The sequence below is a fragment of the Rhinichthys klamathensis genome, unplaced genomic scaffold (assembly GCF_029890125.1).
Source record: "Rhinichthys klamathensis goyatoka isolate OS25496 unplaced genomic scaffold, OSU_Roscu_1.1 h1tg000452l_1, whole genome shotgun sequence".
Classification (NCBI taxonomy): Eukaryota; Metazoa; Chordata; class Actinopteri; order Cypriniformes; family Leuciscidae; genus Rhinichthys; species Rhinichthys klamathensis.
Window position 1 is genome coordinate 548,634 of NW_026606944.1, and position 27,986 is coordinate 576,619.

The window sequence follows — 27,986 nt, forward strand, 5'->3', positions numbered from 1 at the left end:
AACCGTTTTTGCAAGCGATGTAAAAATTATTAATTATTATTGAAAGTAACATTTTAATGATTAATGCTCGTCCACACATCAGTAGCTGAAAAGGTGCGTCTCATTTCGCCCCCTATATCGTCAATCAATCGGTTTATTGTAAAAAACGATTTCAGTCCCTGGCGAGTGGTGATCAAGGGGGTAATCCATCGACCGGAAGTTGAACCCGGACGGGTGCCGCCATGTTGTAGCAGAACTTCACTTGCGTTAGCATTTCCATTGACTCCCATTCATTTTTGCGTCACTTTGACAGCGAATAACTTTACATCTGAGGCGTTTAAAGACTCCATTTGTCCATTATTTATTTCTAAAGAAACACGACAATGTATAAAGGGCTCCATTACCTTCTATGTTACACTATGGCCCCGTAGAAACAGATTTAGTAAAAATAGGCTAACGATTGCGTCATAACCACTCGACTCTCTGTCGCGCTGTACAGAAGTTACCGTACAGACAGGAGGAGAAGCTTGCAGGCAATCGGGGGGACGTCCCGTCAAGGGAGAAGCCCATAGATAATGAGTCCATAAAAGCAACGGAATTCTTACTCCTGCTCACTCACGCCAAAGAACTCTTTGCTCAAGTTCCCCGTCTCTGCAAGATTAACGTTGGCAGTTTTCACGCACAGCTACTAGAAGATTAACGTCTGTCAGACAGGTTGCTCACGTCATCAAGCTTAGTTTGAGTCGGTCTGAGTCTGCGCGTCAGGAACGGAAGTTCTCAAAAATCGCTAAAAGTGGGCTTCAACTGTCTCAACTGAGTTCCAATGAGATCGCTCTGTCCATTTCTTTTACTGTCTATGGTGGTGATGGAGAAATGGAGCTTTTGAAACCCCGAGTCAATCGAATCAAATGATTAGCGAAATGATTCAGTGATTCGAATCGCCGCACGCTGGTCAAAACAGTGTAGATGCATGGAGAACATAAACATGGGTGAATACAACATAAACAAACCAATTTGTATAAAGTATATACAAGTAAGTACCACATGTAAATCCCAAATGCTTAAATATGAAGTGTCTGTAGCCTATAGTGTTTGTTCTTTTATTAAGTTTTTGGTCATTTAAGTCCTTTAACTCTGACTGACTCTTACCAGTGCACTGAACTACTGAACTGATTGTACGCAGAGATTTAGTTTGGATTTATTTTTATTTCTGATCATTATTCTCATCTTATTGTCCAAATACACAGAAAAAACTGAGACACTATTGTAAATAGTGACTTACTAATATGAAGATGGCGTTTATTAAAGAGGAGAGTGAAGACATGAAGATTGAAGAAACATTCAGAGTGAAACTAGAAGAAACTGAGGAAAAAACAGGTTGGTTTCATTCTCAAAGCTGAACTCAGTCATTTGATCCTCATTAAAATGTTAAGCTCTACAGAAATGAATGATATTTGTGAAGAATGAGTAAACCCAATATCTACTTCTGAATTGAAACCAGGAAAACCATTCGTTTCTATTACTTAATTATGCAACATTAACAAAGCATGGATGTTACAGTATATAAAATACAGAGGGTCAAAGGGTTTTACACTATACCATTATAAATATTTTAACATACCTGAACATAATAGTAGTAAATATTCGATGACTCAAACCATAAGTAAGCCAATCTTTTTTTTCTTCTCATCTCAAAAGCGCTCGCTTTATCAAACTAGTGTCCTGGAAAATAAAAACACTTTTTCCAGGCAGTTTGAATGCAAACACCTGGATGCATCAATATTTAACATTAACATAAAAACACTTAATAGGAAATTTTTAGGTGGCAATGGGAGAGTCAGCTGTGTACATGTTATAGAAAGAAATGCAATGAATGCTATTTTTTTGGCCTTTTGTGTGATGGTGCACATGGAAGATAATAATATTCAGATCCTCTTAAAATTCAAAGGGCCAAAAAATGCTTAATTTACAACCAGCAAATAAGTCGTATCAAAAACACTAGCCTGTTTTTACATTTGTTTTTTGGTGAGCAAATATAGCAGCTAGTTATTTTATAATAAACTAACAATAGCCTAGATGTCTTAAAACAGTTGAAATATTTGTTAGTGACACAAACAGTTCAAATCAAAGACATAGATTGAGTCAAGTCAAGTCCCCTTCCTTTATATAGTGCTTTTAAAGGGATACTCCACTTTTTTTGAAAATAGGCTCATTTTACAACTCCCCCAGAGTTAAACTGTTGAGTTTTACCGTTTTTGAATCCATTCAGCCGATCTCCGGTTCTGGCGGTACCACTTTTAGCATAGCTTAGCATACATCATTGAAGTGGACAAGACCATTAGCATTTCTAAAAAAAAAATGACCAAAGAGTTTTGATATTTTTCCTATTTAAAACTTGACTCTTCTGTAGTTACATCATGCACTAAGACCGACGGAAAATGTAAAGTTGCGATTTTCTAGGCTGATATGGCTAGGAACTATACTCTCATTCCTGCGTAATAATCAAGAAACTTCACTGCCGTACCATGAGAGCAGCAGGCGTAATGATATGACGCAGCGCCTGAAAATAGGCCACCTTCCGTCAACACAACGGAACTATTTTCAGGCGCTGCGTCATATCATTACGCCTGCTGCACTCATGGTACGGCAGTGAAGTTTCTTGATTATTACGCAGGAATGAGAGTATAGTTCCTAGCCATATCAGCCTAGAAAATCGCAACTTTACATTTTCCGTCGGTCTTAGTGCACGATGTAACTACAGAAGAGTCAAGTTTTAAATAGGAAAAATATCGAAACTCTTTGGTCATTTGTTTTTAGAAATGCTAATGGTCTTGTCCACTCCAATGATGTATGCTAAGCTATGCTAAAAGTGGTACCGCCAGAACCGGAGATCGGCTGAATGGATTCAAAAACGGTAAAAACTCAACAGTTTAACTCTGGGGGAGTTGTAAAATGAGCCTATTTCCAAAAAAAGTGGAGTATCCCTTTAAAAATATAGATTGTTTCAAAGCAGCCTTACAGTAGTGATAATAGGAAATTAAAGTAACCGATTGTTTTGGCTTCATGACAGCTCTAGAATAAAGTTATTGTCCAGTTAAAGTTAGTTTTGATTGATTCACTTCCATTGCAACGATCATTAGTTATTAACTTAGGGGCCGCTAACACTACACCATTTTAACTGAAAACAGAAAACTTTAAATGCGTTCTGGCCGGCCATTTACACAACAACAGTGTTTGGTTGCTCAAGAATGCAAACGTAAAAATAGGTTCCAAGGTGTAAGTTTTGAAATTTTTTGATAAACGTTGTCTCTGTGTAAACTTCAAAAACGTAATTCCATGAAAACACATGCATATTACGTGTTTAGTCTGTAGGTATGCGCATTTGAATATATTTGTGCACCGACGCTTGGCCTGCGTAATACAGAATTTTTTGTCGCTTCTGTGTATCCATGCGACTGGAATCATTTTGATAACGTTTTATCTGTACAGAGGTAAAGGGGAAGGCAAGTCAAGTCACCTTTATTTATTTAGCGCTTTTTACAATACAGATTGCATCAAAGCAGCTTCACAGTAGCTACGTTTACATGGACACCTTTTTGTTCAATCAGAATTAAATCAATCTGATTGATGAATCCGAACACGATGTTTACATGCACGATAAATAAAATAATCGGGTTGATGTGTGCGTTTATATGTCACAAGCTTCAGATCGGAATAGATTTTTTGACATGCGCACACTGCACGAATATGCCGCTGTTCGTGCATAGCTTTTCTCCTCTATTGGTTCTTTAGTTGTTTTAAACAGCAGACTTAATATTTATCCGTCTCTGGTCATGATTTGGAGAGGATGAGCATATGAACCGTTGTGCCGCTGGTTATATTTATCACGCAGTACAAATACCTAAAACCAGTCGTCTGTGGATGAGAATCTGAAACAACAACAGGTGGGACGTTGTCCTGCTCCACTTCACAGACGCAGAGTGAAATGAGAATCTTAGAATAACGGGACACTCATTTCTGTGTGCCATACATCATCACGCTATTCCTACTTCATTGCACATGCACAAGCCTTTCAGTTTCAGTTTTCAATCCGATCAAGTGTTTACATGTTCTCTCGATCGGATTACAAAAGGAATAAACTCCCCCTTTCAATCCGATCGAAATTCCATTCGGATTGAGCTCAATCAGATCGATTAAGGTGTTTACATTAAGCTTTTTTAGTCCGATTGAGCCATCAATCCGATTATAAGGGTCCATGTAAACGCAGTTACTGATAACATGAAAATAATACAAGTTTTTTTCTAGAAGAAAATTGCGTCATCGTCCACCTGAAATAAGGCAGATCAATAATATTGTTGAATATTAAATGTCCCCAACTAAGCAAGCCAAACGCCAAGGCAACAGTGGCAAGGAACCAAAACTCCATCAGGTGACAGAATGGAGGAGAAAACAGGCTCAGTCGGGGGCCAGTTGGCCGACGAACAAACAGTGTGTGATTATGATTCAGGCAACATTACAGGTCAGATTGGATCAGAACATTCACAATATTTATCCAGTTCCATCTGGTTGGAGGTCGGAGTCATCACGCCGGTATGGAGACGAGTTTGTTGAGGTAACAGAGGAGGAAGGAGGCCTTCACAGGGGAGGGACTAGTTGACACTTCAAGACTTCATCAGATCTGGATCCGGCCGATCCATACATTTAGCAAGAACATACATTTAAAGCATTACATGCCTGTAATGATCAGACTAGCTCTAGACCATTTGGCAGATGTAGCCCTTTTTGTGTTCACAGTCTTTTAGGGTCTTTCAAGGGTCAACCCTGGAGCAATGGGACTAACTTGGTGTGTGTTTTTAGAACCCATCTGATCTCTGTGTCTCCTGAAAGTCGAAGTATAGGATATTGTCGACTGAAAATCAGAAAAAAAAAAAAAAACACCTTTGACAAAAAAAGCTTACCTTACTGTCAGTGAGGCAGGACCCAACCGCCATGGCCTCCTCAGCCCAGTGTGCAAAACCCCCTTCCATGTCTGACAAAATACAAAAAGACTACAATGAGAACATAAAGTTGTGCAGAATGCAGCAGGTGGTTGTCTAGTGGTCAGGGTTCTGGGCTTCCAAATGGAACACCGTAAGTTTGTGAGTTCAATCCCTGGGGCTGTCACCAATCTGTCCCTGAGCAAGGCACTTACCCCAAGTTGCTTCAGAGGGGACTGTCCCTGTAGTTAGTTCACTAAAAGTCTGTTAGTTTAACAAAAACACACATTGATAAAAAGATCTATCACAAAATTAGGTGATAATATATGTATTATTATGAATTTATAATCTGCTATAATGATAATAATTTTGGACCAGGAACACAAAACTAGTTAACATGAAATTAACACAACAGGAGGTTCATAATAATATCTGTTAGGGCCTAATAATGATGACAATTATCTGACTGTACAGTTTGATATAACTAAAAACTGTAAAGTTTGTTACTAAAGAATATTAAATTGTAGTATAAGCCTAGATATAGGTTACGTTAATTTGTTACAGCTACTTATCGATAACTAAATTTCCCGCAGAATACATTCGCTTTCTAAAGATGGCTAACTTAAAATTAGCGTCGGCTTACCCTCATGTTGGACTGCCCAGTTAAAATGTAATTTAAGATGGCGCTTGAGGTGACTTTCTCCTGACGGTTTATTATATTGAATCAAGCAGAACGGACAGTGAAATTGGTCACAGCAAGAAGAGCATTTTGAATACTTAGGGAAATTATTCCCTTTCAGTGCCGTAACATGCATCTCAATGACATAAAACTCTCTCAAACTCTCAAGACAAAATGCGCATGCGCGGGCAAAACTGCAGCTTTGCGGCTCTGCAGTCAGACCCTTCTCACGTGTCTTGACCCACGGAAGAGAGGGTTGGGGTGAGCAGTTGCTTATAATAAGTTAAAGAGACATGCACCGGAATGGGTCACTGTGAACAGAACTTTTTTGAGGAGGTAAAAAGGGTGGTGTTTTACACAACCATAGAGGATTAACCAAAGTATGTTACAAACTTAACATGACGACCCTAAAGAATCATACGAACTTGTGGAAAATGGGCATCCGATTTCCCCTTTAAAATGTAAATGATGTTTAGTAGGGAGCCAATGCAGTGTTGACAGAACCGGGATAATATGGTCATACTTCCTGGTTCTGGTAAGAACCCGAGCTGCTGCTTTTTGGACCAGCTTGAGTTTGTTTATTAAGCGTGCAGGGCAACCACCCATAATAGCATTACAATAATCTAGCCTTGATGTCATGAACGCATGAATTAACTGTTCCGCATTTGTCATTGAGAGCATATGTCGTTATTTAGATATATTTTTAAGATGGAAGAATGCGGTTTTACAGATGTTAGAAATGTGGCTTTCAAATGAAAGATTGGTATCAAAGAGCACACCCAGGTTCCTAACCGACAACGAAGACGGACTGAAGACTTGACAGAACATCCATCAAGTGTTGTTGGTATTCTAGGTTAGTACTGTCACGGTGTGGTGCAGGTGAAGAAGGAGGCTGAGTCAGAAAGGCTTCAATTCCAACGATTTACTTATAATAAAACAATAAAGAGGTGCAGGCAGGAAGACAGGCAGGAACACTCACAACAACACCAAAACATTTACAAGAACCGACCAAGACAGACTGAACAGAGAGAACTAAATACAGATACAAACGACCACTAACGAGGTGAGGACAGGTGACACAGATGATAAAGACGATGAACCGGTGGATGATTGAGGGAGTGAATTCAGGTGTGGAGACAAGGAGGATTCTGGGGTAGTGTAGTGCAGACTAAGACAGACTGGTGCAGACAGAGACTGTGACATAACTCTCCCCTCCCGGTAGGCGTGACCTCACGCCGTGGAACAACAGGGGTGGGGGGGTGGGCGCCCTAAAGCGGGAAGCCTTCAGGGCGGAGCCGAACGTGGCCGTGGCCAGGGCGTAGCAGGACGTGGGCGTGGCCAGGGCGGAGCAGACGAACCCTCGGGCGTCCAGGGCGGAGCTGTCGGACCCTCGGGCGTCCAGGGCGGTGGAGACCCTTCGGGTGGCCATGGTGGTGAGAACCCTTCGGGTGGCCATGGTGGTGAGGACCCTTTGACCGGCCATGGTGGTGAGGACCCTTCGGACGGCCATGGTGGTGAGGACCCTTCGGGCGGCCATGGTGGTGAGGACCCTTCGGGCGGCCATGGTGGTGAGGACCCTTCGGGCGGCCATGGTGGTGAGGACCCTTCGGGCGGCCATGGCGGTGAGGACCCTTCGGGCGGCCATGGCGGTGAGGACCCTTCGGGCGGCCATGGCGGTGAGGACCCTTCGGGCGGCCATGGCGGTGAGGACCCTCTGGGCGGCCATGGCGGTGACCTATGCCCCCCCCCCCCAAAAAAATTATTGGGGAGAGTGACTGGATGAGGGACAGGCTCTGGGGCTGGGCAGACGTGCCGTAAACCACCTCAGGCTGGGCAGACGGGATGCGAGCAGACCCAGACTGGGCAGACGGGACGTGAACAGTCTCTGGCTGGGCAAGTGGTGAGGGCTCTTTGCTGGACGGGACCAGTGGCGAAGGAAGCTCAGGGCTGGACGGGACCAGCGGCGAAGGAAGCTCAGGGCTGGGTTCATGGGCTGTAACGAATGTGTGTGCTGCCCACACACACAAAACAGCCATGGATCCCACAAGGAGTACTGCGTCCTTCAGAGCTGGCTGGACGGTCTCTGGCTTCACCGTCTCTGCTACTGGGCCGACGGTGAAGGGAGAGTTACAGCTGGCCAATACCCACTTCACATAGGCCTCGAAGTTCCCCCGAGGCCCATCTCCGGGCAGGCGTGCTGTGATCTCGGCGTTGAGACCTGCCCGGAAGAACACACAGAGGCTGGTGTCATCATAATGGACAAAGGGTACCAAGTCCAAATACCTCTCTGTGTGGGCCTCGAGGGAAAGATCCTCTTGGGAAAGTAGCAGGATCTTTACTGCTGCCAAATCTATATTTTTGGTTGGTTCTTCTGTCACGGTGTGGTGCAGGTGAAGAAGGAGGCTGAGTCAGAAAGGCTTCAATTCCAGCGATTTACTTATAATAAAACAATAAACAGGTGCAGGCAGGAACACTCACAACAACACCAAAACATTTTCAAGAACCGACCAAGACAGACTGAACAGAGAGAACTAAATACAGATACAAACGACCACTAACGAGGTGAGGACAGGTGACACAGATGATAAAGACGATGAACAGGTGGATGATTGAGGGAGTGAATTCAGGTGTGGAGACAAGGAGGATTCTGGGTAGTGTAGTGCAGACCAAGGGTGTTTCTCAAAACCAAGAATGCAAAGAACGGACTTGTGTTCTTGGGGAGAACGCTCTTGCTAGTTGTTCTTGGAAGAATGAACTCACAAGGTGACGAGCACACATAACGCTGCTGACAGTTTGAGACGATGTGTTCTTGCTGGTATTGCGCAATAATTCCCCCGCACAGACGCCGTCTGCAGTACCCAAACATGACGAGAATTATTGACGATAACAGCCAGGCTTTATCGCCCAATACCCTCGGCTCAATGGATTAATCTACAACTGTACACTACAATGTAATGTAAGTTATATTCATAACAATAAAGCAACGCCTGTCTACTTTCATTCTGCTTCTGTTGTTTGTTTGTGTACATCACTAGCCAAAGGCGGGAAAAAAACGCCGGTAAAGGGCAAGCTATTGGTTGTCGTTAAGGTAGTCTATTGTTTGGAGAAGATCAAATAATTAAGGTTAAATAACTGTTAGTTCAAAGATGGACCGGGTAATGTTAGCAGTCACCATGGGTATACTTTACCAAGAAGCAGAAAAGGAAGCTGCTGAGCTGAGAAGGCGTATACAAATGAGGAGAACTAGGATGAGGAGGAGGAGGAAGATGGAACGGCAATATGCTATTTTAGCGCTTGTCTCTGATTATGTACGTACATTATCTTATAAAGTTGACTTAAATCAGCACTTAACTTAAATAATAGTGGCAAACATTATACCAAATGTTAAGGTATAAAACCAGGTTCTCAACAAGGATACTGTACCCCTATTTAATATAAAGCAAATTTTTATCACTCAGTATTACAATTGATTACATCAGTCAAACTACATTTGATCATTTTGATTGTGCCCCCCAGTACCATCACCTCCTCACAAAATCCTAGGGGAGAACCCTGGATGAATAGGAAAAATTACTAGTTTATAGTTTCCTTATCCAATAAATTGGGATTAGGTAAATGGAATAGCAATAGCTTGTTTGAGTAGCTTAAATTACAGTACGCTCTGCACTACCTTAGACCTGTATCAAAAAAGGTTCACACTCACATTTTCAGATAAAACAACTCAGGAAAGCATTGTACAATAAATCAAGTAAAGTTTATTAGAACATCTATAGCCTACATAATTTTAAGAAATACATAGAACCAGACTAGAAGGAATGGAACTTACCATTTTACTTTCCATTGTGTTGGCCTTTCCTTGCTTTACCAAAATTATAATAATAAAAAAATAATTTTAGAATGTTAATCGATGATAAGTAATATATATGTGTGTGTTTTTCTTTTTTAAACACAGGATCAAATGCCTTCTCAGAGGTATGTACAAATAAATAACTATGTGCCAATCCTCACATCCTTTTTCTCTGAAGCTGACCTAAAACCAGCCTTTAGGCTCTCCAGAGAAACCATCAACCTGCTGGTCCAGATGTTGCCTCGGCAAAAGCCACATGGATGGAGCCACGAAATCGAGGTGGCTGTCTGTCTCTACTGGCTTGCATGTGGCACCTCATACCGAGTGACAGCAGACATCTTCGCCATACCGAGAGCCACAGTTGGCAGAATAGTCCACAGTATAGTGGATGACATGATGGCCATTGTTCACAAGGTGATTCATTTCCCCAAGCCAGAAGAGATGGAAGAGGTCGGGGCAGGCTTTGCTCGCTTGGCTGGCCATGAGGCATTCCGCTGTGCGGCTGGAGCAATAGATGGGTGCCACGTCAGAGTACTTCCACCTGCTGAACCACAAAAGAAGTGTTACTTCAATCGCAAGCTCTTCCCTTCTGTGGTTCTCCAGGGTGTGTGTGATAGCAAAGGGAAATTTCTGGATATTTACATTGGCAACACCGGATCAGTCCATGATGCCCTTGTCCTCCGGAGATCTCCAATGTACAAGGAGTCCCTATATCCACCAGCTGGCTTCTTTCTTCTTGGAGACGGGGGGTACCCATGTCTGCAGCATCCTCTCACCCTCATGACGCCATACCGCCAGCCTGTAGCGGGTAAGAATACACAGAGACAATTTTTATTGGATTTGTTACTTTGCATTTGAAACACTACATATATTTTTACATTACCTGTATTTTAATCATCAGGCCAAGTTGAAGCACGCTTCAACAAGCACCATGCTAAGGCCAGGAACATCATTGAGCGTACCTTTGGAATGCTAAAAACCCGCTGGCGAGCCATCTTCCTGAGGGCTTTGGAGATTCGGCCTCTATTTGCCCCTAAAGTTATTGCAGCATGCTGCATCCTACACAACCTCTGTCTCTCGACAGATGATATCCTGGAGGAGGAGGAGAAACTTCACGATGAGGATGAAGATCAGGGGAACGTTCCTGATGATGAGGATAGGGAGCTCTCAGGAAATACTCTCCGTGCCAGACTTGCTGCACAGGTGTCTGCCCCTGGAGAGCTGCCTGCATGTCTGAGGGAGCATGATTACGACTGAGGGGATAAACCTGAGTGAATGCCCAGGGACAATAGATGCAAATAAGCTGCTAGCTAACTCAGTTGCAATTATTTTAAGTGTGCACTGTCCCTGTCAAATAAATAGTGAATAAATGAAAATGAAATGTAAATGAAAATGTTACCTTGAAAATATGAATATATTTATTTGTATCATTATATTAGTTAGACTGTAAAATTGTTTAGTTGATGAATAATTAAAAAATACTGTGTATGTGGTCATTGACTGTTTTTTTAAGCACACCTAGCAGAATGGCAATGACAACAGGAAAAAAGACCTATTACCTATTTTAGTTGAAAAGAAACATGCCAAATTTGATGGCTGTCTACAAATAATATCAAAAAGAAGGCATGATTATGACTGCCGTTGTAAGACTTGCTTTATCACCTTAAGTCAAAATATGTCTTTCCTGCAATTTCAAAAATATTTATAGAAGTAGTAGATTGAGCGTTACAATTGTTGCAATACAACAATCGTAAATCAAGAACAGTACAAATAATACAGGCTATTTACAATTTATTTACAAGTCTCTCAAAGAGAGTTAAGTATCTATCTGCCCTGTCAGAGGCTGCTCTTTCCCTCGCCTCTTCCCTCGCCACTGCCTCCTGCTCTCTCTCCTCTTCCCTCTCTGCCTGCTCCTTCATGAAATCCAGGAGTGCCTCACTGACCCTGGCCCTCTTCCTTGGTGGCGGATTGGCCCGTTCTTTGGGAGGGGCAGAGGACGGAGAGGTGACAACGCCACCTGTAGTGGCAGTCAGATTTGCTGACACTACCAGGGGCGGACTTATTGAGTGCTGCCCCTGGAGTGCAGCATCCATCTGACTGTACCACTGCCAGGTAGCAGCAGTCACCCCACCTGCCTCCACCCCTTTCCCTGTTGGAGGATCCCTAAGTTCCTAAAAAATCATGTATAATGGTGAAAACTGTTATTGAACATATTTGTAGTCCCAAAAAGTTTCCACAGATGAATGGATTCACAAATGTTTGCTGCAATGCTATCCTGTATATATTCCCTTCATGTCAAGATATTTTAAGTTAATAGTTATTTTAAGATATCTTGCAATAATGATAGAAGTTAAAATACTGATGCCAAACATAATATACTTTTATATATATATATACACTCACCGGCCACTTTATTAGGTACACCTGTCCAACTGCTCGTTAACACTTAATTTCTAAGCAGCCAATCACATGGCGGCAACTCAGTGCATTTAGGCATGTAGACATGGTCAAGACAATCTCCTGCAGTTCAAACCGAGCATCAGTATGGGGAAGAAAGGTGATTTGAGTGACTTTGAACGTGGCATGATTGTTGGTGCCAGAAGGGCTGGTCTGAGTATTTCAGAAACTGCTAATCTACTGGGATTTTCACGCACAACCATCTCTAGGGTTTACAGAGAATGGTCCGAAAAAGAAAAAACATCCAGTGAGCGGCAGTTCTGTGGGCGGAAATGCCTTGTTGATGCCAGAGGTCAGAGGAGAATAGCCAGACTGGTTCGAGCTGATAGAAGGGCAACAGTGACTGAAATAACCACTCGTTACAACCGAGGTATGCAGCAAAGCATTTGTGAAGCCACAACACGCACAACCTTGAGGCGAATGGGCTACAACAGCAGAAGACTCCACCGGGTACCACTCATCTCCACTACAAATAGGAAAAAGAGGCTACAATTTGCAAGAGCTCACCAAAATTGAACAGTTGAAGACTGGAAAAATGTTGCCTGGTCTGATGAGTCTCGATTTCTGTTGAGACATTCAGATGTTAGAGTCAGAATTTGGCGTAAACAGAATGAGAACATGGAAACCATCATGCCTTGTTACCACTGTGCAGGCTGGTGGTGGTGGTGTAATGGTGTGGGGGATGTTTTCCTGGCACACTTTAGGCCCCTTAGTGCCAATTGGGCATCGTTTAAATGCCACGGCCTACCTGAGCATTGTTTCTGACCATGTCCATCCCTTTATGGCCACCATGTACCCATCCTCTGATGGCTACTTCCACCATGTCACAAAGCTCTAATCATTTCAAATTGGTTTCTTGAACATGACAATGAGTTCACTGTACTAAAATGGCCTCCACAGTCACCAGATCTCAACCCAATAGAGCATCTTTGGGATGTGGTGGAACGGGAGATTCGCATCATGGATGTGCAGCCGACAAATCTGCGGCAACTGTGTGATGCCATCATGTCAATATGGACCAAACTCCCTGAGGAATGCTTCCAGCACCTTGTTGAATCTATGCCACGAAGAATTGAGGCAGTTCTGAAGGCAAAAGGGGGTCCAACCCGTTACTAGCATGGGGTACCTAATAAAGTGGCCGGTGAGTGTATATATATATATATATACATATATAAGTATATTATGTTTGGCATCAGTATTTTAACTTCTATGTATATATATATATATATATATATATATACATATATCAATATTATTATAAATTTTCCACACAGAAAAAAAAGAAAGTTGGGATATGTTGTTTAGTTTACAATTTCTTAAAAGTGTTTGATAACGTATATCCTTGCCCTATAATACTTGTACTCCACTTGTAAAAAATAATTGCATATTAACTTGGTAAATCTAAAAAACTTGGTAAGTCCCACTACATTAAATGGTAGGTTACCTTGTATTTTTCCTTAAGGTTGTTCCATTTCTTCATAGCTTGTTTGGCTGTGATAGCCAGGTCAGACTGCTTCACAAATACTCTGAAAAAAGCAAAAAGAAGAGGACAACTTAAACACAATTACTAATATTACTACTAACAATAATTATTATTGTCACTCCTCTACTCCCTGCATGCATGTACTATCATACACTTAAGTGCAATACTGCCTCCAAATAACTTTCTGCATTCATATCATAACCAAATCATAAATGTCACATGTAACTTACTATTTATTTTGCTTGTCACTAGTATTTTGATTTCTTAGTTTTATAGTATGTATTTGTTTTCTTTCATTTTGATGCATAAAACTCTTCTGACTGGCTGGCAGACACAACCAAACACACCAATCGACCAACTACCCTTAGCGTACAAACCTTTTTATATAACAGTCTGTAGTACAACAAAATACAGATTATGCATAACGTTACTCACTCCCATCCATTTTTGGAGGAATTCCTCCGACCAGTGAATAGAGCCTCGTTGGCCGCTCGCCATGTAATTAATGCTGCGGTTTCCTCAGATGTCCCTTGGTTTCAATTATTATCACATTATTCAGAATGCAATTACATAATAACAGCGGTACGAAAAGTAAAACTGTCTTACAGATGTGGGTCTGGCTTTCTTCTGCCATTATTGCTCCGCTTCAATTGTCTCTTGACTGTGGGATAAAACGAGTCTGTGAGAAGACTGGCCGGTTGGCTCGCGCTTTATGGAGATTCCACTTCCGAAAACGTTTGAGCACATTTTCGATTCGCCATAAATTTTCGTAAAAATGCCAATATTTGAAATCTACACAGTTGATTTCTCGCATCAAATGTTCTCAGAAGTGAATTAAGTGATGAAATAGCGTACGAAATTGTAGAAAAACGACTTACTGTATTGACTTGCCTCTCCTTCCTCGTATGCCGAAATGAATGCTGGGATATTTCTGCCGTCAAGTTCACACAAGTTACCAACCGATGCATCCTCGGTAAAATGGGCGTGTCAAGAACACTTCCGGGATTTTTAACCGTTCTTGTCAAAATGCAAACTTGTGTATTGGGACAGTACTTGGGCCACGAAAGATGACGTTTCACAAGAACACAAGGACACAAGTACAGACAAGAACACAGATTGAGAAAGGCCCCAAGACAGACTGGTGCAGACGGAGACTGTGACAAGTACGTGCGGAGGTTTTTGGTCCAATAATTAGAATCTCTGTTTTTTCAGAATTAAGTAGTAGGGATGTGACGGTGAGGATTTTTACACACCGGTTAATCGACGTGTTACAACACGTGTAATACCGGTATCACCGGCGGGGGCTTTTAAATCGCTCATTTAAAGGCACATGTAAAATGCGCGCGTTTGCACGGGCATGCATGCATAATGGTGGTCGTGCGGAGCAACACTGTTTTGTTATTGTGCGCTGAATTGCCGCTCATTTGAAAACGAAACAAATTTTTTTTACATCGCTTATAAAAAGCTGGTGCAGCAGTGTGCACTTCACTTTCACTTATATACATTAGCGTCGGTGGATTTGAACTTGTCTTTAACTGAGGCAATCTCTCACGACACATTAGAGCCACAAAACGGTAGGCCTATTGTTTAATTTTCTTTGACTGACCAAATTTGAAAGTTGAGACTTTGTTTCATATTAAATATTACCTGCTCGGTCCTGTCTGTCAGCACGTTGTCAGTGTCATATGGCTACGTGAGTTGCACATATAAAATTAAGTTAACGAACAACCTCGATCCATCAGGAAACGCCATAGGTCGCTGAATTTCACTGCGCTTCATGAAGAGTTTTTCTTTTGCGTGAAGAAGCCGTTCACCGGAGATGTGTTAAAGATAGCAGTGTGCATTCATGATTATTAGGCTGCCGGTGTAATAATCCTCCTAGCTCCGGGTCTGAGTGAGTCATTTACTCTCTTACCTTTGTTCTTTGATTAACTTTAATGTCAATTTAAAGGGATACTCCACCGTTTTTTTCATATTAAACTATGTTATTCTCTTATCTAAGACGAGTTGATACATACCTCTCTCGTCTCAGTGCGTGCGCTGAATCGCTCTGTCGGGCGGAGAACTTTGAGAGCAGTTAGCTTAGCCCCATTCATTGCATATGGGTCAAACAGAGATGAAGTTAGAAGCGACCAAACACATCCACGTTTTCTCTATTTAAATATAGTTACACAAGTAGTTACACAACCAAGTATGGTGACACTAAATAAAATGTGGCGCTTTTTATAAGCGGGTAAAATGGATAACTATAATGTATGGCGGAATAGCACTTATTGGGAGCACTTCGACTCGGCGCTGTAATATCTTCACTCGTAAAAAGTCCTCTCCCCCCTCTCCCTCTCCCTCTCCCTGTCATTTCCGTCAATAGAACCAACGTGACCTGCACGCCTGCAGTAGTAGTTTTTTGTGCAGAGTTGACGGAGGGAGAGGGAGAGGGGGAGAGGACTTTTCACGAGTGAAGATATTACAGCGCCGAGTCGAAGTGCTCCCAATAAGTGCTATTCCGCCATACATTATAGTTATCCATTTTACCCGCTTATAAAAAGCGCCACATTTTATTTAGTGTCACCATACTTGGTCGTGTAACTACTCGTGTAACTATATTTAAATAGAGAAAACGTGGATGTGTTTGGTCGCTTCTAACTTCATCTCTGTTTGGCCCATATGCAATGAATGGGGCTAAGCTAACTGCTCTCAAAGTTCTCCGCCCGACAGAGCGATTCAGTGCACGCACTGAGACGAGAGAGGTATGTATCAACTCGTCTTAGATAAGAGAATAACATAGTTTAATATGAAAAAATGGTGGAGTATCCCTTTAAGACCAGCTGCTGACAGAGACGCCATCGACACGCGTCCCATTTTCTCACAAATCTCTACGTTAATTTAAGACTTTATTTAAATCATTTAAGACTGCTCTTATGAGGACACTCGACAAAACTGACATTTTGGCATAATTTGTGTGTGTTATGGTTTGTTCAAGCCCGAGAGAGAACTCGATACTGACGCGCGTCTTTTCTGTGGGTCGGGCACGCGCACGCGCGTGTGTGTAGGCAAGACAGCGCGGTCTCTTTAGTCTTGTTGCGCATTATGCGCAACAAGACTAAAGAGACTTTATCATTCACATTAATAAGAGCGTGATAATACAACGGTAGTCAACGGGTGACAGAAAAAAACGGATACTGCGTAATTGCGTTAAATATATAAATATATTATATATATATTTATTTATTTTCGGTGTCGCGGTGGACAAGTGATGAAACCGGTGTTGCGCCTGAACACCGGTCACACCGGTAACACTGACTACCGTAGCAAGCCTATTAAGTAGTAGAAAATTACTTGTCATCCAATTTTTTATATCAGCTATGGATTCCGTTAATTTTTTTAATTGGTAAGTTTCGTCAGGGCATGAAGAAATATAGAGCGGAGTATCATCGACATAACAGTGAAAACTAATGTCATGCTTCCTAATGATATCTCCCAAGGGTAGCATGTACAGTGTGAACAGCAACGGTCCTAGTACTGAGCCTTGTGGTACACCATGCTGAACTTGTCAATTCAAGTCATCTTCATTTATATAGCACTTTTAACAATGTAGATGGTTCCAAAGCGGCTTTACAGTGATAATAGGAAGTTGAAGTAACAGATTATTTTGGCTTTATGGCAGCTCTAAAATAAAGTTATTTTCCAGCTTGTCTGGCCTTAAAATTTATAATACAGAATTTTATCACTTCGCCGTAGCCACGTGAACCAGAATTATCCCGACAAGATTACGAAGCCAAACATTTTTTTGTGTGTGGATTGACTTGTATGGATGAATTGTTCACCACAAAACGATCAATTTAGGCAAACAAAGTAAGCATTGTCAATTTTGAATTCATTGGGACTTTAAAATATTCTGACTGACCACCTCAGCGAGAGTTTTTCAAGGCGACCGCTATTTAGAACATGTCACTTGTCACGTGATACACTGCAGCCACAACAGCACTGAATGAATGATGATCTGCTTTTATGTCATTTATCCTTTTTTATTCAAAATATTCACAAATTTGTTAGCTGTAGCATGAAATATCTGATATTCCGATGTTTTGTTGCCACAGTTCAGAGAATCGGATCTGTTGGATTTACAACACGTCAATTCATCCACTTCTCCCGAAATACATGAAAGTAAGTGGCCGGTGAACTGGGAGAAGAATAGAGTAAACTTTAAAGTTACTTACTTGTATGTCTGATATGAATAAAACGTGTCTAATTATACATGGAAAGGATTATTATTGCCGCTTCCATAGACATCAGTGTGTATTTTACAAACTCTAAATCTATTGTTTTTTTAGTACTTATGTGAATTTATATGTCTGAAACCTAAAATAAACATTATGTGGTTGAAAACACTGAATAGTTGTGATGTATGACAGTGCTGATGCGCGAAAGCAAATTTGAATTTAGCAGTTGATCACATGATGCACTGACAAGTTCTAATCACACCGGTTAGATGATTTAAATGAGTTTAGAAAATTCTTCCTCTCTTATAGCAATGAATGAATTGATTTTTTCCTCAGGGAGATTACAATGCACTGCCTGATGATGCAATACTGTAGTAGACTATAGTTATAATACTCTCTCTAATATTATCAATATTGTTAGTAAAGAAGTTCATAAAGTCATTACAGCTGTGCTGTTTGGAAATGTCTGGGGTTGAAGCTTTATTTCTCGTTAATTTAGCCACTGTTTCAAATAAAAAAGCTTTAATTCCTTTCTGTACGCAATTGTGCTTTCTCTCCACAAAATGCGAAAAACCTCTAGTTTTGTCTTTTTCCAGTTGCGCGCCATTTTTTCTGGCTGCTCTCTTAAAGGACAAGTTCGGTATTTTACACTTAAAGCACTGTTTTAAGATCGTTTCTGATTAAATAGAATGGTTAAGATTGAAATTTGGACTATGCACAAAGGAGCAACTGTGTCTAAAGTGCTGGAAAAGAGAGAGTCAATAGTTTTTGTTGAAACATCGAGTTCTTCTAATCTGAAATGCTGAGGAAATGAAACTGATTAGGAAGATTATTAATAAAGCAATCTTTAGTGTTCGAATTAATAGTTCTACCATATTTGTAACACAGAGTCGGCTTAGCAACCTTAGCTAAATAGAGTATACATGAGACTAGATAATGATCTGAGATGTCATCGCTCTGCTGCAGAATTTCAATGGCATCAACATTGATTCCATGTGTGACAATATTAGATCTAAAGTATGATTACGACAATGAGTGGGTCCTGAAACATGTTGTCTAACTCCAATAGAGTTCAGAATGTCTTTAAATGTCAATCCCAATGCGCCTTTTATTATCTACATGTATATTAAAATCACCAACAATAGGCCTATTTCACAAAATGGCGACCGCAACCGGAAGTAGGGTAACAATTCTTCCGGTCGCGCCGCCGCCCTCTACGATCCCCATTCATTCTTGGACATTCTTCACAAAATGGACTGTGAACAGCGTGTTTTTTCTCAGTCATTCACGTACTTACCAAAAGTACATATATCCGATGTTGTCCGTTTTGTTGACATTTTTCAGGGAGATGTAAAACGATCAAAATTGGACAAAGGTTACAAATTCTTTTTTGAGCAATTTATTTTTGATTACCAAGGTATGTATTATTTACGATAGATGATTTACCTTTTGTTGGTTTTATGGATGAATTTCAAAGTGGTGTAATAAATAAACTGAGTTTTAACCATGTTTGTATGTGTGTATTTGGACACTTCAGTCTCAAATATTATTGCAGGGACAGTGGTAATTAGGGCGCGATGTTATAGGTCATTAAGAAAGCGTGAGGAACCACATCAACTTGAGGTAAATACAAACTGGATTTAGCTAATGATGAATGGTATATTTTTTGATAACCAAGATAAATGCTACTTGTCTCAGTATCAATAGTAACAGCAGCTATAGTTAGAAAAAAACAAAACAATGTTCCATTCATTAAAATGGCATTGCACTTGATGACACTTACTATACCAATCTACACCCACAAAATCAATAAATAAATAGAAATGATGTCTGATTGTATGTGTGATATCTAGTGGCTTTAAAAAAAATCATGTTATTTAGTTGTCCAGGAGAGTGCAGCAATCTTACATTAGATTATGGCTCATTTTCATGTCATCACCATGAATGAAACTAAGAATTGTACATCTTTACAGTACCGTAAATTTAATTTAGCTATATTTTTTTTTATCTAAACATGAAAATAATGAAATTAAAGCAAATAAATAATAAAAAAACGAATTTTACACTCATGATATTACGTTTTAAAAAAAGTTACAAGAACATTTTTGTATGTCCCCAAAAAATCCCAGTGTACACCCTAAATGAACAACACACAAAAGTTAAATAAAGATGTGAAATATATGAGTCTTTCTATCACTTTCTTCAGATCACGCTTGAATCTAACCATCCACCTCAAATGGCAGCTTATACTTGTACTTGTGCTGCTGGAAGAAGTTTGTGCAACCACCTGGTTGCACTACTTTACCAGACAGCACATTACAGTACATTAGGAACCAAAAATGTTCCAGCTGCCCTTGCTTGTACAAGCAAACAGCAGACCTGGCATAGGCCACGAACCCAGGTATAAAAAACAAACTCCTCAAACAGTTTTAATTTAGCCAACAGTTAATAATAATAAAAAAAGTGTGTAAAATGCATGTGCAAATCAGATTACAATCAAATGCAATATATACATGTTTTGTCAGGGCATCACTCCTGAACCAGTGGATCAGCTTGTAGTGCGCAAGCCGAAAGCCTCTGGTAGGAGCTGTGTGCAGTCTACTATGTATAGAGCATATGGAGGTAATCTCCAAATACTAATACAATACATCTTCACATTATATAAGACACACTGATAATTAACACACTGAGGCATGAACATTTTTGTTTAAGGACCATTGCCTGACAAAGATGTGATTGCTGGAGCAGCATCCCTCATCTCCCTTCGACCACAACCGCTAATAGCTAAAATGATTGATGGAATGTCTGCTGTAAGCATGGTGTCCTCTAAATTTGGAGAGGTCCCAAAAGGTTCACTGCTGTCTTACCAGTGTCCAGCTGTGCTGCCAAAGGATGTGCTCATTCATCCATATGCTCCACAATTCCCCCCATTACCTGTCCCACAATACACACTTCCACAATTTCATTTTGTCCCTGGTAGCTGGGCTGAACTCCTGCATATGCAGAGTCTGGAGGTGCCCCCTGAAATATCAGGGATCGTTGAGGAGGGAACAAGGGATCAATCCAAAAGCCCGCTCTGGTTTAGCATGCGTCGTCTCCGTCTTACAGCAAGCAAGTTCCATGAAGCTGCTCATGTCAGATCAGAGTCCACTGCAAAGACACTAGCTGGCCGGATCATTAAAGGTGCCCCCCAGACCAAAGCAATGCGTAGAGGAGTGGAGCTTGAGCCAGAGGTTCTTCGCCGCTATGCTGAGACCTTTGCAGTTAATGTTCTTCCATGCGGTCTCATCATCCACCCCGATGCTCCACATCTCGGTGCCAGTCCAGATGGTAAAGTGGTGGACCCAAATGAAGAACCTCCCTATGGCCTAGTAGAGGTTAAGCGCCCTGATGTGAACGACATTGGAGAGGCATCACACATCAATATAATTGGGGGCCAAGCTAAATTAAAAAAAAAAAAAACCTACCACTGGCAAGTCCAGGGTCAGCTGATGGTCACTGGCTTAGCTTGGTGTGATCTGGTGACGGATACAAGGAGTGACTTCACCGTGGAGAGAGTATGGAGGGATGATGAGCTGATCCAAGAAATCAAGGCCAAAGCTGACGAATTCTACTTTGGTACATACATCCATGTTTTGCTAGGGCGAAAATAGGCAAGAAAGTGGCCAACCAAAGATGTTTATATTATTCACAGTTATGCATGTTGTATGTTTCTAAGCTTTATGATAAATGTTATTTTACAAATGTTTCCCAAACTCTGATAAACAAACACATCACATGGGCATATCACATGGGTTAATGAGCGGATGAGTTGAATCAGGTGTGTTTGATTAGGGAGACAAAGACAACGGCTGCGTCCCAATGTGCATACTATACCCTAAATAGTATTGACAATTACTAATGTCACATACTATTTAGGATGGATAGTATGCACATTGGGACGCAGCTAACGATCAATCAAAAACTCAAGTTTCTATATGTTTTTACTATATTTTATCATTTAATAATTTTACATTTACCCTCCAGATTAATGTAGAAACAACATAAAATGACTAAATAAAGACATTAATATTTATTATTGAAACACACAGTAGACAATTCAAGTAGACATACTTTGACAAATGTCATGTGGTTTTAATATTTATGGTTTAGAACTTTGTAATGATACATATTCAAAGTCAGTAGCCTACACACTATATCGGAGTTAAAAGTTATTTTATACTTAGCAGTGTTCGTTGCTGGAAAAACTTGGAAACAGCAACCACCAGCATGTCTGAAAAAGAGAAAGGATGACCATCATCTTGGCTTTAACTCTCAACACATCTAGCCTGGCTTAGTTAGAAGCCCACTCACCACGTCAAGGTGCAGGCTCAGAGTGGGTAGACAGGACAAGACAAACGTAACAAACAGACGCCACAAACAGACAACACTGAACAGGGAACTACACTAACATTTTCCACTGGTGGGACTTGCGCTACTAACTTTTTCAGTTACTAGCGCAAAACATGATTTGGTCGCACAAATTATTTATATAGTAAGCCGCTCTGGATAATAATGACCAATAGTGAAACTGTATTGCATACAGATGTGCTTTTTATTTTACTCTCCATCTTTTAAAACACATGCCTTCTTGTTTTCTTTAAAAATGGTTGGGATAGATTTACTGCAATAGAAAATACAGTAGCCTACACAATAAAGTGCTAAATTAATTTCTTTTGGATTTCACCATGCTATGGTTGGCACAGATGGGCAGACTTCTGAACTCTTAAGGAAAAGTAAAATAAATATAATATGTCATTGTGAAGCTTCAATGATTCGTGTTTGAATTGTTTTGACGCAGTTACAAATTTGGACAGTCCTGCAATTGAAGGCCCACAGAATTTACAGTAGGGCTGCACGATATTGGTAAAAAAATGACATTGCGATATTTGATTTTTCTGCGATATATATTGCGATATAAAAACAATTTCACCAGATGACTTGAATAGCTCTACTTGGAAAGAATGAATCATTCTAGAATGACTCTTGAGTTCAGTGTTGGACAGATCAGTTGTTATTTTAACCATTCATTAAAGTGAATCGGTTCAAAGGAGTCAGTTCGCGAATCGGACGTGTCATTAACGGACCACGGCACACGTTGTGTGATTATCCAGGCAGTTTAGGACATCGCACAAGATTTGTCTCAACACAGAAAACATTTCATCACCAGATAGATTTTTTGTTTTGTTTATTGAAAGAGTGGTTTATGCCATCTGAATGTGTGGAAAGCTTTTCAGAGAAGATGAGGCAACGTTATTTTAGCACAATTCACAACCAGTGGTAGTTCAGAAAAAAAAAAACTTCGGTCTTCCGACCTTTTACCATCGTGTATTCTCAAAGATATTCAGTCAACTCAATTCATTATTATGAGCGAGGGAGGGAGAGAGAGCGCGCGCGCGACTGGGGCTTTCACTCTCTCTGCTCGTTCTCTCAGTTAAACAAGCGCGAATCCGCGAAGCCAACTTGATGTGTTGAATGCTCAGAGCGCGTTATAAAACGTATTCTTAAAATACACATTTCTGTTTTAATAAATGCTCATAGTAAATCATAGCATATTGCCTAAAACATTAGGTAGGTACAAAAATAATCAAACGGTGATACATTTGCGACCCATTAAAAATTAGGGTCGCAATGGCATTTCAAAAGGTCGCAGTGTAGTTCCCTGACTGAAACATCTGAACATTTGAGTGTAACATTTGAACAGAACGTACTGTATAATCACAAAAAATAACAGTTTAACCTTAAAACTTCATATAACTTGTTGATAGCATTTGAGTAACAGTGAACAAAAATATGTCACTGACAGTGAAAATATGTTTTTTCTTATGTGCGTGTAAAGGCAGGTTCCCAAAGCAAATGCTTATGCCCCGTTGATGCGGGCTCTAAGCAAAGCCAGTGTGAGCGGTAAAAAAACTAAAGGCAGGTTCTCAAAGCAAATGCTTATGCCCCGTTGATGCGGGCTCTAAGCAAAGCCAGTGTGAGCGGTAAAAAAACTAAAGGCAGGTTCTCAAAGCAAATGCTTATGCCCCGTTGATGCGGGCTCTAAGCAAAGCAAGTGTGAGGTGGCATGTTCAAACTGTCCAGTATTTTACCTCACCTTCAAAATCTAAAGGACCCTGGTAATTTGCCATCATGCAACAGCAGGACCACATCTGATTCACTGTGCCTGCCAAGGTGAGGGGAATTGGGCAAACCCAAATGTGGTACTCTTTTACCCGCCTAATCACACGTTCAACCAGGATGCGGAGTCTGGCTATGGCCTGGGTTCTCTCTGTTTCCTCTCTGCTGAACTGGTCTCTATGCTTGAAAGGTGGAATGATTAGTTTTGCCCCAACAACCTCCAAAAGCTTTCCAATAAGGAAGCCCTTTCTGCCATAACCTCATCACCTGGCTCCAGTAAGTCCAAGATTCCTGACTGCCTTGTCAACTCCTTATCAGAGATAGAGCCAGTGAACAACTTTGATGCAAATGTAATTGCACCACAGGGTGCAACTCCAATCAAAGCTTTGAAGGTGGTATGGCTCTTGTAGGTTGAGAATGTTTCAGAGTGAAGGGTAATTGCCTCTGGGCTCTCACATCTGAATTCTGTGCAGTCAATAATGACCCTCACATTTGGGCAGTACTGCTGAAACTTCACAGGCATTGTTCGTCTCACCTGTTCACGGGTCATCCATATTTGAATGGATCCCAATTCAAGGTACAAGTAGTTTGCCCATGTGATTACAATGCGACTCACTGTAGAAGTGCTCACCCCAAATATCTCAGCTAAAACTCTCTCTCTAAGGCCGACAGCAACCCGCAAGCAATACATGAAAAACTCATCAATGAGTTGCATCTTACGCTGGGGGCTTGGCTTCACGACCTCTTTCTCTGCAGTTGAAATTCCAATCCTCTTGGCTTTGGACCAGTACACAATATTGGATGCAGAGGGCTCAATAGATCTCCAGAAAACCATAAAAATGTTTTTGGATGAGAACCTTGTGAAATACCTGAAGTCTTCATCAGACACACACCATCTATCCAGCAAAGATCGGGAGATGGTAAGCCTTGACACCAGTTCTTCCAGCTCCTTTATTTTTTCCAGTGCCTCATCAAGAGCACCTAATTAGAGAGAACAAAATAAAACTTACTTTTTTGGTGTTAAACATGACACTTTATCAATAGAGGTGGAAAAAACTTATTCATTTGGTAAATTGCAATTACATGTTTATGCAGTTATAAAACAGTTAAAACATCACTGTAAAAATTTTATTCACCCCAACAGCCTCACATACCATTATTTATTTAGTTCTGTTTAATCAATTGTTCAAATTGTCTCCATTGTTGCAGATTTAATAATAATTTAATAATAAATGGGTGTCAGAAAGACAAAAGAGACATGCAAAATATTGGGGGTCCTCTGAGCTAAACCACAGAATGCAGTAAAGGGGCTGACAAGAATAATGATGATTTATCGTGCTATCGGAATGATCGTAAATACTAGTTTTCTAGTTTAAAAAAAAATGGAGACGAACGCCATCACAAGTTAAAATTTGAATGCGATGAGCTCGTAGTCACAACTTCAGAAGAGGGAAGTAGGATGTTTCCGATGGCACGTAAAGGCAGCAAAAAATTACCAGTAATAGCTATATTTTAAATCGTGGTATTGGTTTGCACTCTGCACCAGACCATGCTAAAAAAATTAAATACAAATTCATCTTACTAACATGCTCCACTGCTAGCATAACTGCTACTATATGCTACAGCAATTTGATAAAATCTAACATATTGTATTGGATAACAACATGTTACACTCACCCGGGGGAGGGCGGCTGTCGTAATCGTGCTCCTGCACCAGCAGCGCGGCATCAGCACTCTCCACTTCTGCTTCCTCGAGTACACAACAGACACCTCTTTTTGCCGTCAGTGTCTGGCGTAATTTAACTTCTCCCCAGTTGTTCCAGGAAAACCGGGAAGGTACGGCCAGCGGTGTAAGATAATTACGACCGGACTCTCTAACACAGACTTCGTCCTCCGTGAAGTGCTTAGCACACAAAAAAGTACTGCCTTTCTTCACTGTGAACGTCGGCCCCTCCTCTCTTCGTATAGTCCAAATCCAACGCCTTTTCAACATTTCATCGCAAGGAAAGCTGTGAAATGATAAATAGGGTTGTTTCTTTTTCGAGTTGAAACATAAAGGTGCGCAACAGGTCTGACTGCTTTTAGATTCCGCCATTGTTCTCCGACTGCTGCTGCTGCTGCTAGCGCTATCACCGGAAAAGAGTTTACCCTACTTCCGGTCTCGGCGGCCATTTTTGTGAAATAGGCCTATTAGGACTTTATCTGCAGCCAGTGCAAACTCTGATAGAAAATCAGCAAATTCTTTGATAAAGTCTGTATGGTGGCCTGTATACAGTAGCCAGCACAAATCTCAAACGTGATTTATCATTTACACTAGATAACGTTATATATCATGTTTTATATATATACATACATATATATATATATATATATATATATATATATACATATATATATATTAATATTCACATATACATACATATATATATATATGTATATGTGAATATTAATTCAATATGTAAATAATTAACCATTGGTCTTCAATAGTATCATACATTTGTAGAACACAGCCACGGGTGGTTTACATGCACCTTGCAGAATCTGCAAAATGTTTATTATTTTAACAAAATAAGCTAAAGATAAGCTAAGATGAAATTAATGTTTTTTTTTGTACTGTCCTGAATAAGACATTTTACATAAAATATGTTGAAATTACTGAATTTATAAAACATTTTTACCCCATTCAAAAGTTTACATACCCTTGATTCTTAATACTGTGTCGTTACCTGGATGATCCAAAACTTTTTTGTTTTGTGATGGTTTTTCTCGAGTCCCTTGTTTGTCCTGAGCAGTTAAACTGCCATATGTTCTTCAGAAATATTCTCTTGGTCCAGCAAATTATTTCGTTTTCCATGCAATATCTTTTGCATATTTGAACCCTTATTCACAATGTTACTCATACTGGTACATAAGACACTATTTTTCTAATAGGATTGGGAACAATTGTATTAACCCCTGGAATCAATTGGGAACCTCTGTAATTAAACTCAGGTTAACTTGTATTTCTCTTTTTTTCCCTCAGACCTGATGCAGCTGAAAGAAGAGAATGAAGGACTGAATGAAATGGAAGAGAAAGATCAGTATGAGAAACATTGTGATTTCATAAATGGAGACAAATCTTTAAGTTGCTCAGGGATCGAAAAGGCTTCCCCTCGAAAAAGAGGCCAAAAGACAGGAGCTAGAAGTAATGTCAAATGCCAACAGTGTGGAAAGAGTTTTGGTAAACATGGATACATTAACATCCACATGAGGATTCATACTGGAGAGAAGCCTTACTCCTGCCAACAATGTGGAAAAAGTTTCACTCAAAAAGGAAGCCTTAAAGTCCACATGAGAATTCACACTAGAGAGAAGCCTTACAAGTGCAAACAGTGTGGAAAGAGTTTCAATGAAAAACGAGGCCTTAAAATCCACACGAGAGTCCACACTAGAGAGAAGCCTTACACCTGCAAGCTGTGTGAAAAGTGTTTTACACATAAACAAACCCTTGATTTCCACATGAAAACTCACACTGGAGAGAAGCCTTACACCTGCAAACTGTGCGAGAAGAGCTTCTTACGAAAAGATAGTCTTGAGAATCACCTGAGAATTCACACTGGAGAAAAGCCGTTTGTATGTGCTCAGTGTGGAAAAGGTTTCAAACGTAAAGAAACACTTAATTCCCACATACGAATTCACACTGGAGAGAAGCCTTACCCTTGCAAACTGTGTCCGAAGAGCTTCTCACAACAAGGAAACCTTATGACCCACATGAGAAGTCACACAGGAGAGAAGCCATTCGTATGTGGTCAATGTGGAAAAAGTTTCAGCATTAAAGTAAACCTTAATATGCACATGCGGATTCACTCGAGATAAACTGTTTTAAATGTCATTAATGTGGAATGAGTTTCATAAAAGAAAACCTTTCAAAATATGTATCTGTGAAATTTGTGTATCTATGTTCACACTGCAACTGAATGTTGGCCAAATCTGATCGTCCACCTTCTTGAATACTTATTTTATTTGCATACATTGCTTATATTCATTATACCTTGACTTTAGGCTTTTTCTTTTCTTTCTCTTTTCTTTAGTCAAATATTGAACAATTTCATTTTGTCTGGCGACGTCGCTCCAATATTGTATATTGACACCTCAAAAACAAAAAAATTAGTTTACTATGAAATGTTACAATATGAATGAAAGATTG

The 27,986-nt window shown here is 40.4% G+C and overlaps 2 protein-coding genes and 1 long non-coding RNA gene across 5 annotated transcripts; 2 read left to right on the forward strand and 1 right to left on the reverse strand.

Annotated features, from left to right (window-relative positions):
- Nucleotides 1–1,209: 1,209 nt before the first annotated feature.
- On the forward strand, nucleotides 1,210–27,855 carry LOC130071697 (gastrula zinc finger protein XlCGF7.1-like). The gene is made up of 2 exons (XM_056236556.1): nucleotides 1,210–1,356; nucleotides 26,823–27,855. Exons 1-2 carry the CDS (start codon nucleotides 1,266–1,268, stop codon nucleotides 27,653–27,655), a joined length of 924 nt encoding a protein of 307 aa, XP_056092531.1. The 5' UTR covers nucleotides 1,210–1,265; the 3' UTR covers nucleotides 27,656–27,855.
- LOC130071707 (uncharacterized) lies at nucleotides 9,067–14,550 on the reverse strand. Of its 3 annotated transcripts, none has more exons than XR_008804026.1 (5): nucleotides 14,300–14,550; nucleotides 14,028–14,082; nucleotides 13,383–13,950; nucleotides 10,124–10,714; nucleotides 9,067–10,025 (listed from the first exon to the last, which is right to left on the reverse strand). It is a non-coding gene; the product is annotated as an uncharacterized LOC130071707 (long non-coding RNA). The 3 variants fall into 3 exon arrangements; XR_008804025.1 differs by having other exon boundaries at nucleotides 10,124–10,280; nucleotides 10,365–10,714; nucleotides 13,383–14,082; XR_008804024.1 differs by having other exon boundaries at nucleotides 13,383–14,082.
- On the forward strand, nucleotides 10,160–10,974 carry LOC130071703 (uncharacterized). The gene is made up of 2 exons (XM_056236563.1): nucleotides 10,160–10,289; nucleotides 10,383–10,974. The coding sequence occupies exons 1-2, from the start codon at nucleotides 10,175–10,177 to the stop codon at nucleotides 10,736–10,738; spliced, it is 471 nt and encodes a 156-aa protein (XP_056092538.1). The 5' UTR covers nucleotides 10,160–10,174; the 3' UTR covers nucleotides 10,739–10,974.
- Nucleotides 27,856–27,986: the final 131 nt, after the last annotated feature.